This window comes from Alosa pseudoharengus, unplaced genomic scaffold, assembly GCF_046254945.1.
Source record: "Alosa pseudoharengus isolate Yale_2024_CS ecotype anadromous, Long Island Sound unplaced genomic scaffold, YU_APseudo_1.1 YU_APseudo_1.1_scf_4, whole genome shotgun sequence".
Lineage (NCBI taxonomy): Eukaryota > Metazoa > Chordata > Actinopteri > Clupeiformes > Clupeidae > Alosa > Alosa pseudoharengus.
The window spans coordinates 36,179,642-36,195,779 of record NW_027468774.1 but is presented as its reverse complement, the minus strand read 5'-3'; the positions used below and the strand labels follow the sequence as shown (position 1 = coordinate 36,195,779).

General features: G+C 43.6%; 1 protein-coding gene across 1 annotated transcript; it reads right to left on the bottom strand.

Annotated features, from left to right (window-relative positions):
- Positions 1–11,720: 11,720 nt before the first annotated feature.
- Positions 11,721–15,582, bottom strand: actb2 (actin, beta 2). Its single transcript, XM_076266096.1, has 6 exons — positions 15,459–15,582; positions 13,969–14,098; positions 13,635–13,874; positions 12,863–13,301; positions 12,561–12,742; positions 11,721–12,449 (listed from the first exon to the last, which is right to left on the bottom strand). Exons 2-6 carry the CDS (start codon positions 14,089–14,091, stop codon positions 12,306–12,308), a joined length of 1,128 nt encoding a protein of 375 aa, XP_076122211.1. The 5' UTR covers positions 14,092–14,098; positions 15,459–15,582; the 3' UTR covers positions 11,721–12,305.
- Positions 15,583–16,138: the final 556 nt, after the last annotated feature.

The following is a 16,138-nucleotide window of genomic DNA, read 5'->3' as shown; positions in this document are numbered from 1 at the left end:
TGTTCCGCAAACATTAGGAGAGTGAGAAGGAGGAGAGAGAGGAGGCTATGAGAGCTCCTATTTTAGTAGCCTTGGCAAAGGCTGATGGAAAACATAGTTTCTCTGGAGTGCGTAATCATTTGGTTTCCATTCCTGTGATGTTTTCTAGGCCATTCCGTACTGACCTTTCAATAACTCCTGTCTGGTGCTCTGAATGGTGTCCTTTCTTGGCTGAATCATTTCTTTGTGCATGCGCTCTCTGCGTCGTATGGGCAGAGCTACTGCTGTAACCCCCTGAATTGAATAATGCACAGCGAATGAAAATTCAACCAAAAGCATGTGTCCCTTGAAGGAACACACCATATGCTTTGGCAAACAGTTTTAATGTCCATCTGGTTTCAGTGTCTCTATTTTCATTGATGGCACCTCTATGGAACATGCCAGAAAAAATCCTCATGCTCTTCCCCTGCAGGTGATGGAGCGTAGGCCATCAATAACACATTTTAGACATGCGGTTGGTTCTCACTGGAAAAATCTGTAAGTGGTCATGAATTTTAATTTAAAGAAACTCCCCCAATACCGCTTCACCCGGTGGAGAACTTGCCGACTGTGTGTGGCATAAAGAAATGCTGAGAGAACATTTCAGCAAGTCATTAATGCAAAGATTTCAGCCTGACTGAGGCACTGAATAAACATGCAAATGAAAGTTGGGCCAATATTAAAAAAAAACATCTCAAGTAGCTTCGTAGCAAATCCCTCAAAGTCTTCCCAACACACACACACACACACACACACACACACACACACACACACACACACACACACACACACACACACACACACACACACACACACACACACACACACACACACACACACACACACAGACAATCACACAGTTATGCTTACCGACAAACACACACCCTAACCTCCAATGGATCCGGCATGCCTCATACATCAACATGCAGTCCCTTTACGCCATTGTAAAGATAACCTGAGGGGGTATTGATTCTAGCCAAAATCTGACAGAGAAATGAGGGAAGAGACAGACAGACAGACAGAGTGAGAAACAGAGGATAGAGAAAAAAAAGAGACTGACAGAAAAAAAAAGAGAGAAAATGGGGTGATGGAGGGATGTGTGTGTGTGTGGGGGGGGGGGGGGGGGGGGGTGGGGGGGGTCTGGAGGAGCGTGAGGCCCCAGAGGGCCAGGTGTGCTCAGCCTGAAGCGGCTGACAGACAGGCTGCTGACGGCCCCACTGGACACTCTCAGCTCCGGGCGCAGCCAAGCCTCCAGCTGCCTTCCAATCAAACACCCCCCCCCACACACACACACACACACACACACACACACACACACACACACACAAAGCTCCCCCTTCCTTCAACATCTCAACACACACATGCATGAACACACACACACACACTTATGAGCCACAAACATGAACAAAGCATTTTGCACACACATACATGTTAGTATGCATGTATGCAACTCATGTAATCTATATTTTTAAAATATTCTCTCTCTCACACATACATACACACACACACACACACATTTACACTTTCTCACACACACTGCTCTATGCATGGCCATATACTACATATGTATTTGTGCACACACACACACACACACACACACACACATTTCTCTCTCTCTCTCTCTCTCTCTCTCACACACACACACACACACACACACTGTTCCCTGAGCTTTGGAAAGAACAGCAGTGGTGAAGAGGGAGCTGTCATCAGATGCCTCCAGCTTCCTTTATCTGACAGAATAAAACAGAGCTAGCACACTGTAAACACACCTGAGGGGCTGGTGCTTTTTAAGGCCTGAGTTTGTGTGTGTGTGTTTGGTTGGGGGGGGGTCTGTGTGTGGTGTGTATGTGTGTCTAAGGTGAGTCTTCGCAAGAAAAGGTGTTGAAAGTGGTAAAGTACGGCGTCTAATGATATAATGACAGATGTGAGGGGTGCGAAACACGGAAGCCTGTTCCTCTGCTGCATCACCTGCCTTCTCCATCCGTTTGGCTGCTGAGCCTGAATTAGCCTTCCTGCTAGACTCACACTCACACAGTACACACCTAACACACCTAAAACTCACACAACCACAAGCATTTCTCTCCTCTATTTGGGTTTGCATTCACTTTTTCCAAATCTTCCACCCTCAGCTGTGACAGGTATAGCAGGCAAGGCATTTCTTCCAAATGTTTTCTTTATTGTTTTTTTTTCTCTCACATAACCCATTCTGTAATTTGCAGGAGTGGGCTGAGTCCCCATTCAGATCAATACGTTCAGCGATTCCGCGGATGGTGCACGCGAGAGTGACAGAGACGTAGAGCGGTCCCTCTGGGCTCATTAACTGTTGTCTTCTCTCCGCCATTTCCATCTCTGTGTTTGTCTCCACAAGACTGATTGACTAAAGCCTGAAAAGCAAAGCATCTTGAGAGCAGCAGGAGGTCTGGGATTGCAGATACTATGTGTATATAGCGGCGCATTGTTTGTGGTGAATAACAAGCCACTGTTTCAGTGTTGTGTAATGGAAATGAGACACGACAAGGTGACGCCAGTGTTTTATTAGGATGGATCTGGCATATGCTTTTTTAAAGCAGATGGCTGGGTTTGTGGCTGATCATTGTGTAACTATGAGCTATGAATCTTTCCTTAATAGATGTGAATGAAGACCAGGAAATAAGCAGGTCATCTGGGGAATCAATGAGTGTCCTGTCTCAGTGACGGACATAATTAGACCTTCAGTTGTTGAGGTCAAAGAAATTCTTTATGCACAGACGCGTAAGATGTTAGCCCTCACAATTATTGGATTTCCACTCCTCTTCACATGCTCTCCCTTCCACTCTACAGTCAGTCCCTTTTGCTCCCTCCTTTTCCTCCTCTCCTCCTTTCATCTCCTCTCACCTCCTCTTCTGTCCTCCTCCCCTTCTCCCTTACCTCTTTCTTCCCTTCTCTTTCATCTCCTCTCACCTCCTCTTCTGTCCTCCTCCCCTTCTCCCTTACCTCTTTCTTCCCTTCTCTTTCATATCCTCTCACCTCCTCTTCTGTCCTCCTCCCCTTCTCCCTTACCTCTTTCTTCCCTTCTCTCTCATCTCCTCTCACCTCCTCTTCTGTCCTCCTCCCCTTCTCCCTTACCTCTTTCCTCCTCTCCTCCTTTCATCTCCTCTCACCTCCTCTTCTGTCCTCCTCCCCTTCTCCCTTACCTCTTTCTTCCCTTCTCTTTCATCTCCTCTCACCTCCTCTTCTGTCCTCCTCCCCTTCTCCCTTACCTCTTTCTTCCCTTCTCTTTCATCTCCTCTCACCTCCTCTTCTGTCCTCCTCCCCTTCTCCCTTACCTCTTTCTTCCCTTCTCTTTCATCTCCTCTCACCTCCTCTTCTGTCCTCCTCCCCTTCTCCCTTACCTCTTTCCTCCTCTCCTCCTTTCATCTCCTCTCACCTCCTCTTCTGTCCTCCTCCCCTTCTCCCTTACCTCTTTCTTCCCTTCTCTTTCATCTCCCTGTCTGCTCCGTCCTCCATCTTTCCTCTCGTCTGTCTTTCGGGGGAACCATGAAGTGTTCCAGAAGGGAACACTACTGGATATACCATTTAAAAACCTTAACACCCTATGGTTTAAATGTTGAATATGACCTTAAATGTTTTCTCTGAAGGGTTACCTGCAAAAATGTGTTGTTTATGTTTTCAGATTGTATTATTTATGATGTTTTAACTGAACTGATGTTTTAATTTCAATCTGTAAACATGTGTAAATAGATGTAAATACTCTGGGTCACCCCTAATCAAGACTGATTTGCCAATGAGTGAGCCTTGTGCTCAGAGGCATTTAGGGTGATCAACCAATGGATGAGCTCTATGCACTAGGGGACCAGGTGTTCACTAATTGGGATGAATATAAAGACACTTTGGATGTTGGTGTTGTGTTTGAAGAAGGCCAGACGGCCGAAACGTCACTTCAACATTAAAACATGGAGCAGAATGTGCGGCATTCTCTTTATTTTCTTTCGGGGGAACCATAACAGAGAGTCACACCATGACCACACAAGGCAGCAGATGACTGAGATGATGTGTGTCTGAGTCACTGATGCGTTTGTTAGCACTATCTTTCTCGACCCGAAACAAAACCCCCAATCCTCGCCCAGACTGTTCCTGCCCTGTCATTTTATTTGCAAGAAGGTAAACTGAAAGACCAAGACTACAAAGAACAAGTGACCTGGGCCTTGAAAGAGGACACCGATGTAAAACGTTCCTTTCTCACTCCCGAGAGCAGAACACCACTATTTTCTCAGAAGAGCTCTCTCTCTCTCTCTCTCTCTCTCTCTCTCTCTCTCTCTCTCTCTTTCTCTCTCTTTTCTCCTTTTCAAATGTCTAATTCAGTGAGTGTGCCGCAAAACGTCCTTGACGGTGCTTTTAAAAGCCTGCCTCGGCCGCCCCCTTCCCTGATCCGTGTTTGTGTGCAAATAGAGTCCATCACCCAGAAGCCCGAGTGCAGCCTGCGGAGAGTGGAGGAGACGGATGCACCGCGGCGCACGGCTGACTGGCACTCAGAGAGACACCGAGAGGTCGCCAGCGCTGACAAGCTCCGTGCTTAAACCCTGCATGCTTCACTCCTCCAGCATCCCCGTCTCTACACACACACACACATACACACACACACACACACACACACACACACACACACACACACACACACACATTCATCTGTCCTATCCATATGAAACACTCAAATACACTTTACAGTAAAAGGAAAGAAAAGGCTGGGAGTGGGGAGAGGGTAGGCATATTAAGCCATCATTGACTGTTAAGTCAGGAGGGGAAGTGTATGTCTTTGGATGCGGGAGCTCCCTGGACACACATAAAAACGGTTCCATGGAAACACTGTGACTCACCCAAGTGATGTTTGCTCTGTGCTGCTGGCTTCAGGTTTAGCTCAGAAGAAGAGGGAAATGGAGATTCAATGCAGTTAGATTTTTTTAAAGTCATTCCAATTGCACCTTGTCATAACAAGAAATGAAATGCAAGAGCACATTCACCCGATCTTAACTCAGTGTCAGGATCTAGCATTGTTGTAGCTGCCAATGTTGTCATATTGTTTGCCACTGTAATCAATTTAGGCAAGCCTAAAGGAGAGAGAGAACACAACATGATTACAGCTCACCCTAGACTGTGTAGTATATCACTTATCTGATACTTTTATTTGATCAAATAAAATATCAAATACCCTAATTTTAAGTGTATCAAAATAAACTACAAAATACAATAGCCACGCATGAAAATAAAATACTGTATTTTTGTATTTTGAAAATACTAAAAATACTCTTTAAGGGGAGCATGAAATCACCTTGCAAACCTTCCATATCTGTCTATTTAATCTATTCCTTCATCAGTTGACTGTTGATTAAGTGGATAGTGTTTGAGAGCAACAGCTTTTCTCTGCCTACGAGGCATGCCATAAACCTGCAAACAGTCAACAGATCAACTATGCTGACCTGCCTGTTACATCTCACAGCCTAAATACTGTATCAGAGATGCACTCAAAAAGTCACAACTGAACTTGTCAAGTAGTACAAAGTGGAGACAAGACTCTGACTTGATCAGGAAGGATCATGACCCTTTTAGTTGGTTACTGTAAACTGGGTATTGTTTATATATTGACGCCAAGGGGCATAAATATGAATTTATCATTGTGTTGCAACTTGCTTTAGGTTATACATGTGGCAACTTTTTGAGCAATATTGCAGGGCAACCACATAACCGGTTCCATGTGTTCCGATTGGATGATTAAAGTTTTCAAGAAACTGATTATTAAAGTTCTCAAGATCTTGAGGTTGTTGTGAAGTGTATTGTATGTGTGAGCAACCTACATTCATTATTTTGCACTTTTATGATGTCATCATATCACCAAAAGTATTGGTTTACCAAAAATATTTGGTGGTATTTTTAAACTACAAAAATACACGCATATCAAATATTTTTTATAGGTTTTTGTATTTGAAATATGTATTTTAAATATATGTATCATAAATACTGCCCATCCCTGACACCACATGCTACACAAGCTAACTTGCAGCTGAAAATGTCTGAAGTGTACACATCTGCAGACTTCTCGGGTCTAAATGGAGAATTCAAAGGCCTATTCTTATAAATCCACATGCCCTGTGAGGTGACATCAGGGATTTTTGTCTTGGATGTCCTGGAGTGTAGCAGATATCTAAATGAATCCATATGTTAGCTGATTTTAACGACATACAGGAAATCTCTGACTGTCATACTACTAAATGTGTCTTAAAGGATAAGGCTAAACAACCTTACAACACAACAGACTCAACATAAAACTTTACATAAGCTTGTTTTTGAGCAGGAGTGATTAAAGAGGATGTATTGCTCAAGCCATCTGTAAAGACGATGACGAAAGATGTCTTGTCCTTAAAAAAAAAAAAGAATGAGGACATAATCCCCTGCTCACACACAGTTACAGTTTGCTCTCCCGCTCTTTCAAATCCTGCTGTTTACTCAGTCCTCTAAACCCTGTCTCTGTGTGTCAGTGCATCACGTCTCTGTTGATTCACCTTGCTCACAGCTGTCCAAAAAGCCCAAAACAACAAAACTTGTTTGGTGCAGACAGAGAGTAGCAGGGCCTGTCTTTCTTCCCAGAGTCTCCTGCCCTGGGCCATCTGCAAACAGATATCAGCAGTATGCATCATCCAAGGACAAGCGAGGGTTGCACAGACTCTGGGTAATGACAGGTATGATGAATGTGACAGCAGATGAAAAAAGACGTTGTATGGGATTCCTATAATGGGCTGGGGAAAATCTATGATATGCAAGCATATTGAACAGGGAATCAAAAGGATTGCTTCATTTGTGGGATTTATTAATCTTCCTTGCCGCAGCGTTACGTGCCACCGCTGTGACAAAAGAAGCGCTAGCTTGGCTTTGACTTCGACACATCTCTTATTTTATTCTCAGCTGATCGCTTTTTTTTTCTTCTCCTCACCATTATTTGAGGCATGATCGTGTGTGAGACTGTGAGGCTTGTCTTCACAAGCTCATCCATAACGGCAGACAAAATCTTTTTCAATTTCGTCCATCCCAGTTCTCTAATGAGCCTTTTAAATAAAGCGATTTACATTTGCACAAGGAAGGAAAAATACACGGCAATCGCCTCTGCTAGCATGGGAAGTCTATAACAACATTTAGAGAAAAGACGAGAGATTTCATTGACGTCAAGCTGTGCGGAATGAGGAATTGGGGCCCGTGGAGCCTTTTATGCTGAGGAATTTAATAAAAATAAACATCTTAAATTGTGCTGCCCACAGTCTGTGTTGTAAATCTTTTATCTTTTATTGCTACCAAAACTCGCTCCAGCGCCATTCCAACATAAACAGTGCGGGACGCATAAAACAATGGGTGCTCACACAAGCGGGGGCCTCCACTCTGCTCGGTGTTATCAGCGTCCAGTCGTGAGCTGCTATCTCCAGTCTTCAGGCCCGGCACAGTCACAGAGATTCAAACAAACCGAAGGCTTCGCAGTTATGGAATATGTGAGAACGAAGCGCCCTGTGATAATCCAGCACATTAGTGTCTTCACAGGGTGATGTTTACTTCTCTTACTGGAACACTAGAGCGGTGACCTTTGACCTTAGAGGCAGGCCCATGTGAAGTGATGAAGCGATCCTCCCTGGTGACAGTAGAGGCAGTAGGAGAAGCTGCTGGGGGCTTGGGGGAGCGAGTGGGCTCCTGATGTGATGGGCTGTCATGAGTCATGATGTGGGGGAGGGGGGCTGACAGTGAGAGAAAGAAAGAGAAAGAGGTTGTAGAACAAGAAAGATAAAGAAATAATTGGAAGACAAGAACACAGATAGATAGATAGATAGATAGATAGATAGATAGATAGATAGATAGATAGATAGATAGATTCATACATGCATACATGCATACATACATACATACATACATACATACATACATACATACATACATACATACATACATACATGAGGTTGTTGCTAGACTGTACCCACATGTCCAAAGTGAGCTTATCCATTCAGATTGCCAGAGTGCCATTAGCTTGACCAGGGGGACCTGCTGGAGGCTTAGGGGTGGGATGGGGATAGGACACGGTCTCCAGCTCATGCTCTGTCAGATCGCTGCGCACCACAAAATTGCTCCGAGACCTCCCGTCCTCATTACACCAGGGCCCAGAAGCCCTCGCCATAATACAGTAGCTTCCATGGCACTGTAGCCACTCTCATTTTAAAAATATAAGAGCACATCTATCCTCATCTCTCTCTCTCTCTCCCTCTCCCTCTCTCTCTCTCTCTCTCTTTTTCTTACTGTCTCTATCTGGCACCCCTCCTCTTACATCCCCTCTTTTCTCACTCTGCTTCCTCTCCCATTCTAAATATATCTAATGCAGAGAGATTCAGTGGGACTCAAAAAGCAATCATACAGCCAGCTATGCTAATCGTCGCATGTAGTATATATCACTATTAAAATCTTAGACACGAGCAAAACATTGCTTCAGTTTCTGTAGTGGTAACGGCAGAGGCTCGAATCCATTATGGTCGATACACGATAACCCATTTCTACTCTTGCGTGACAAGATCTTATTAGTCACAGAATACATATGGATTTGTCTATGTGTGTGAAGGGTACATGATCGTTCTGTTCTCCCTGGAAAGTGTGCTTTACTTAAACACAATCAAAGGGCTGTATTGCTGATTTAGGGACAATTGTCTCAGACATATGTGCATGTGAGTGTGGTGAGTGCTACTTTGTAGTGAGGCAATTGCATATATTTCAGGATTATATGGAAATGAATTACACTGCATGGGCAAATTGACTTAATTAAACATATGAATATAATTTATTTTCAAGGCAGGTATTTTAAAGAGAGACTAGATTTCCAGTGGATAATGCAACCTATTTGTAGTTTGAGCGTATTTTAGGTTCTGACAAAACACATACACATCAATTTCTTTTTAATGAAGATAAGGTTCTAATTTCCGCCTGAGTGGACTCTGATGATAATAGAAATGCAAGCATGATAATTATAACGAAAATAATTGGCTCCTATGTTGAGCACATTGTTAATTCAGGGGTTATTATTCAATTTTATTCTCTCAGTCATTCCCCCTTGTGCTCTCTCATTCTCTCTCTCTCTTACACACACACACACACACCCACATGCCGGCGTGCACACGCACACACAGAGAGAGAGAGAGAGAGAGATAGGGGTAGAGAGGCTGATAAACACAGGTGTATGAGTAACTCCTCCCCAGAAGGCCCCAGCAGGAACAATCTCTTGATCATATTTCATCAAGTCCTGTCAGCCAGCACAGTGCAGTGAGGTGTAAATCATATGCAAGTAGGGCACCCATCTCTCCTCCACATATGCACACGAAAAAAGCAACCAGGGGCCCAGCTTACAAAGATTTACCAAAGACAACACACCCACTTATTAGTGCATACTGTGGGGAGAGCAAGAAAAGGAACCACATTCCATTTTGTCATTGCGTTCCATTCGTCTTGCGCTGAGGTAAAGAACCGTTTCATGTGCTCCTTAGGGAGCTTGGAGCTAATATAAATCTGGGGAGGATGCTGCCGCAGATATTGGGATCCTCGCATGACAGACTTCAAGGTCTAGGGTGTAGCACAGTTGCATGATCATAGGCTAAAGATGGCAACATGGCGCCATCTACTGTATTGTGGCCAGAACTTCCAAATAACATAAGAGGGTTTGAAACATTCCTTGGGTCTGGAGGGTAGGGTACAGTAGACTGTTGGTAACAAAAAGACATGTTCCATTATGTGGCGTGTACAAACCCCAAAATATAGTTCTACAATCAATCACTGGGAAGAAGTGGGAAGAATGCACATCTTCTTACATATATTTTGCCTCTGAAAGTTCCATAGGAAACAAAGTGAATGGTGGTAATCCTGTATTCACATAGATGAAGTCATCTGATTTCATTACAGTTCTGTCCCAGTGATCCACCAAACAGTGGCATTTCATCTCAGGGGAGATATCGAGAACCTGCACCCCTTCACAGCTGCCTCTTTGAAGAAATTACATTAGTTGGGCAAGTCTTCCCCCTGATTTGACTTCCGACACACGGAGTCGGAGTCACAAATATGTTCACGCACAACAGCCCTTCCTGAGGGCTACGCCTCTACGGGTTTTTAATACATTACAGAGTATTTGATGTTAGGCTACACTCTCACTTCGCTATAAAAATGGCTAGTGGCAATAAAAATGAAAAGGAAGTATGTGAAATTCTTGACCAAGGTAAATGTATATCCATCATCCATGGAGGCTATTTGCATTATTGAAAACACAACATATCATTTCTAATATTATATGGACAAAATTATTTTCATATAGGCCTAACAGTTACACGTGTACATAAAACGTTGCAATAAATTTAATTATGTGCACTCAGAACCAGAAAGTGGAAATGTGGAATGTGGGTCTTGTCTCCCCCTGAAACTATGCAGCTGTTAATAAACTTTAGGTGGCAAATAACTGGAAACAGATAGATGATGCAATTCATCATCCTGTGTTGATGAATGAGATGTTGACTCTTCTGATTGTAGACTATTGCTCTGGCAAAACCAAGAATATTATTGTCAAATGAATATCTAACATCATTCCTATTACCTGATGCTGCGCTCAGGTCAAAAAGTGCATCCGTCAATCCATTACCAATAATGAAAAGAGTAATGAACAGAGTGCACTTTGCTGATTGATGGACTGTTGAATGTAGCTTGCCATTTTCATCCATCTGACAGAAGGCAGTGGTTGCTGGATTCCTCTATTTGATTCAGCTGCTAGACAGTCTCTCCTACATCTCACAAAAGTATTTAAGGTAAAGCTGAAGTACTTAAGAGTGCTACCAATTCATTACAAAAATTCAAGGCACATTTATAGAAGCAGTCTGTGGTGGTCTGTTTTAAACTCCTACCTGCTTCCTTTCAAAATGGTTAATTTATACCAGTCCTTTTAGGCAAGTCCCTTCACTCAGTGGCCATATTGCAACACTTTTTGGGTACTCATCAGGCATTCTATTCGGCAGAAATGCATGTACGCAAGGCTTCACGACACCAACCGTGCTCCAGCGGCAAGTTCACAACACATGAATGGCCCGATGTCTGCACAACATAGCACATAATTGGATCAATGTAGTCACATCACACCCCATGATTGGCTCAATGTATACACATGTTGACATTTTGGCAAGGAAGGGGTGGGATAATGTGTTACAAACTAACCCCATGCATTTCTATGGAGGATTTTTTGAGTGCCGTCTCATTAGAAAGTCTGTTTATACTCAATTTTCCCACCCGAATCCTCAGAGGCTTCAAGTGACATGTGAATTTCACCGATTAAAAGGAGTTTGCATGAGACAATAATGGCGATCATTTCTATTTCTATCTCTACGTCAGCAGCCCCAGACCTGGCAGACACAATAAGTGCCATTAAGACACTGGTTTCAGAAGGTTTGCTTGGTCACATACAACTCAATTTTGGCTCAGTGGGTAAATCACTAAACATGAGTGCTATTCCCCTTGGGGGATCAATAAAGTACCTATCCATCCATCTTTGCAGCTTTAAGCATCAAACACCAGGTTTACAGTACTGATGGCTGGAATAATACTTGCAGGGAATAGATTGACATCTGAAGGAAATGGCAATTCATAACTCTGTATACAATTGAACTGAAGAAACAGAACAGTTTTAACAGGTCTTACACATGTGCACTTTATTGGAATTAGTCAGTGTACAGGTTGGCCCCACCAATGTCTGGCACCGCCACGGTCCCTAACAACTTGTACATATGCCCAGGGGAATGGTAACCTTTACATTTGAAATAAAGGTAAAGCTCTGTTTTTGCATAACAAAAGAAAAAAAAAAAAGAAAAAAAAAGGACCAAGATTTTTTAAGGCTGAAAGTACAAAAACCCAGACATTGTATCCGTTACATAATTTACATACAAGCAATACTACAATGTTAAGTATGCTCCCAACACTGGGCAGCCTTCATAGAGGCAAATAAGTTTCTGAACAATGCATTTAACAAACATTTGGAATGACTAAAAAGAAAAAGAAAAAATGGAAAAAAAAAAATGTACATTTTAAGTCCTCGGATGCATTGTAGAACTTCGGGGATGCTTATTTGCCAAAAAACATTGCCGTCACCTTCACCGTTCCAGTTTTTAGATCCTGAGTCAAGCGCCAAAAATAACAAAAGCCATGCCAATGTTGTCGTTTCAGGTTTTTCTCTGCGCAGTACGAGTCGGCGTGAAGTGGTAACAGTCTGTTTAGAAGCATTTACGGTGGACGATGGAGGGCCCAGACTCATCGTACTCCTGCTTGCTGATCCACATCTGCTGGAAGGTGGACAGGGAGGCCAGGATGGAGCCTCCGATCCAGACAGAGTATTTACGCTCAGGTGGGGCAATGATCTGCAAGAACACAAGAGAGTTGCTCAGGTCAACAAGTCATGTAAAACTACTGTGAATGACACAACATAGCCTTTTTTGAAAAGGGATTAAGCAAACACTACTTATGCCCACCTTGATTTTCATTGTGCTGGGGGCCAGGGCTGTGATTTCCTTCTGCATTCTGTCAGCGATGCCAGGGTACATGGTGGTACCACCGGACAGCACAGTGTTGGCATACAGGTCCTTACGGATGTCGACATCACACTTCATGATGGAGTTGAAGGTGGTCTCGTGGATGCCGCAGGATTCCATACCTGGTGAAGACAAGTAAGAGATGGTTGATTAGATCAAATAAGTCTCTACAGACCATTATGGCTGAGGATGAGGCCAAAGGATTTTGTATAAGCCATGTCAAGCCAGTTACACCAACTTACCCAGGAAGGAAGGCTGGAAGAGTGCCTCGGGGCACCTGAACCTCTCATTTCCAATGGTGATGACCTGTCCGTCAGGCAGCTCATAGCTCTTCTCCAGGGAGGAGGAGGAGGCAGCGGTACCCATCTCCTGCTCGAAGTCAAGGGCGACGTAGCACAGCTTCTCCTTGATGTCACGCACGATTTCCCTCTCAGCTGTGGTGGTGAAGCTGTAGCCCCTCTCGGTCAGGATCTTCATGAGGTAGTCAGTCAGGTCACGGCCAGCCAAGTCCAGACGGAGGATGGCGTGGGGCAGGGCGTAGCCTTCATAGATGGGCACAGTGTGGGTCACACCATCACCGGAGTCCATCACGATACCAGTGGTACGACCAGAGGCATACAGAGACAGCACAGCCTGGATGGCGACGTACATGGCGGGGGTGTTGAAGGTCTCGAACATGATCTGCAAAAGAGAATAAAAAAATAAAAAAAAGTCTCATTTAATTTGCATTCCATAATTGTGAACCACTGTTATTATATGTACCAAACCATGCAGTTGACATTAGTAGTCAAGACCAGTGTAGAGAAAACTGAGAACACAAAGTGCAGGAGAAAAAACAGGAAAGGGAAGGGAGGTGGGGCACACAAGGTAAAGACCTGCAGGTTCCAGGAAAAGAAGAAACTCAGGATGGAAGCGAAAGAACCTAAAGGAGGTTTAAGGGGATGAAGAGAATGATAAATAGAACAGAAAACTGTAAAGGTTTGTGTTGATGATGAGAAATAGAATACAACATACCTGTGTCATCTTTTCTCTGTTGGCTTTGGGGTTCAGGGGGGCCTCGGTAAGCAGGACGGGGTGCTCCTCGGGGGCAACACGCAGCTCGTTGTAGAAGGTGTGATGCCAGATCTTCTCCATGTCATCCCAGTTGGTGACAATACCGTGCTCGATGGGGTACTTCAGAGTCAGGATACCTCTCTTGCTCTGGGCCTCATCACCAACATAGCTGTCCTTCTGTCCCATACCAACCATCACACCCTGTAGAAGAACAAATAAAAAAAGAATTAACACCTTGAAAGAAAACATTTATAATAAAAATATCAAAATGGCAATCAATAAAATGGCTACCAACCTGATGCCTGGGGCGACCAACGATGGATGGGAAGACAGCGCGGGGAGCATCATCTCCAGCAAATCCGGCTTTGCACATACCGGATCCGTTGTCAACAACCAGTGCGGCAATTTCATCTTCCATGGCTAAACTGAAAAGGAAGAGAAAAAAAAGTATAATTAGTCATTGATTCAACACCACATGGCGTCACTTCATTTCCGGTTCCGTGCTGCACATTTTTCACTTTGCCGCTAGGTGGCGACAGTACCGAACAATGCTTTAGAGATAGGCGAGACAAAGGAAGTCCCTCTGCATTCTCTCATTATTACCATAAAAGGCAACGGTTTGAGCAGCTTTGCGGCTGCCGGGAGAGTGGCATGTAGCCAGAGCATAGGGGTTCAGTAAAAGGAACAGATTTCGACATTCATCATGCCCTCGGCCACTCCCTAAAGCCCACGAATGTAAGTTTCATAACGCCCTCCCTCCTCACCCGACATTAAACCTGAATTCCGTCAAAAAAGCTACACTTTATTGGTGCGTCACACACACAACTGATCTTTCAGTAAGAATTTTGCTGTACTCTCGTTAACAAACTCACCGACCACCTTTATCAAATAAGTCGATACCTAAACGCGTAATGCTAGTCAAGGACGCAAAAATGATTAAATAAACGTGAAACCTAATAAGATAGACTTCAGCAGTTGACTTCGTGATTGCATAAACTCATGAGGGTCAATTGCAACCCATGTACAAAGTTACCCAAAAATACCAGAGCTACTGTCAACTTAAAGGCCACACCTTAACATCAACTCTGATCATTTTAAATAAGGTTATTCTCCCCATCAACTTGCACGATTCTGGCCATCTGACGTGAACTGGCTGCAATTCAAACCAGATACCGGCCGGCATTCACCAACCAAGTTCATAGCAAAAATAAGCTTATTTTCCCTAAACAAGATAGAGAACCATTGACCCAGTTATTCCAGTGACCTCATATCTATATGCATAAGCTTGAAGGACAGTTGGTTGACCATTGCTAAGCTATATCGCAAAGTAGGTCACACCCAGCTGCAGCACAGGCACAAAGGACCCCGCGTGGTGGTTATCAATAAAACGACAAAACCAGTGATCAAGAACTATTTTTCCGCATTGAGTGGAACGGCAACAATATGCCCCATCCCTAAGCTAAATAAAGCCAGTCTTGGCATCAAGTGATATTAACGTTCATTTGACTGCCAGGTTCGCCTTAATCACGTCGTCATACATTTCATGGCTAGTGTTACCACACTTGCATATTTCAAATGGTGTTAGTCATAAATCAACATCATGCAATTTTGCAGAACAACAAGTGTACTCGTCAAGAACATTGTTATATTTAAATACAGAACATAAGTTCCATTACTTTCGCCAATTCGTATTAATTAATAGCTCAATTTAAGCCAAGAGATTTACACAAGGCTTATGATGTATTCAAAACCGTGAGAAAACTATTAATTAGACAGAAAACTTACCTTAGGATTGGGGGGGCTTTTGCCGGTTTAAGAGAAAATGTTACAGGCTGATGATATCCCGCACGAGCTGCGTGTGGAGGAGCTCAAAGTGAGCTGTTGTCTGTTGAGGGCAGTGTTTTATACGCAGCCGGCTGCCCGGCTCTAGCCATAAAAGGTAAACTTTCGGAGCTAAGCGATCTGATTGGTTCAGCGTCACACACCCGGCGTGTCGCGTGCACATTGCTACACTTGCTTGCAACTTGAGAGAGGGAAGCAGGCGTGAGCAAAATAAGACAAATTTTGAGGCCTAGCCCAAGCTAATGGTATTAGCTAACATTCATTTGCGACGTTGTTTTCTTCAAATATATAGCAATGTCGATCAGTTGTCTAACAAAGGATGATCTCTGAATTAATCGGTTCACGAAACTGGTCAAAACAAAGGCTGTACACGGACTGCTGAATGATTGGAAGCAAACGCTGGCTATTTCAATGCACTTTTAACCCATTTGTCTATTCAGAGTTATTTTCCTTAGTCGTTAGTAGCCTAAGTATGGATTGAATCTTGCTTTATCTCACACAGCACTTGTCTTGCATATAGAATTAACTAACCAGCGTCAACATAACTTCATAGGCCTAATTCGTTATATCAAATCCAACAATTAATAAATTATGAACTTATAGGCCTATGTTTAGCTTCCTAG

What these genes read in the sequence shown, in the direction of transcription:
- actb2 (XM_076266096.1), bottom strand. Translation starts at nt 14,091, where the DNA reads ATGGAAGATGAAATTGCCGCACTGGTTGTTGACAACGGATCCGGTATG. An exon ending in ACAGAGAAAAGATGACACAG is followed by an intron (nt 13,302 to 13,634) that starts GTATGTTGTATT and finishes TCTCTTTTGCAG; the next exon opens with ATCATGTTCGAGACCTTCAA. An exon ending in CCAGCACAATGAAAATCAAG is followed by an intron (nt 12,450 to 12,560) that starts GTGGGCATAAGT and finishes GTGTTCTTGCAG; the next exon opens with ATCATTGCCCCACCTGAGCG.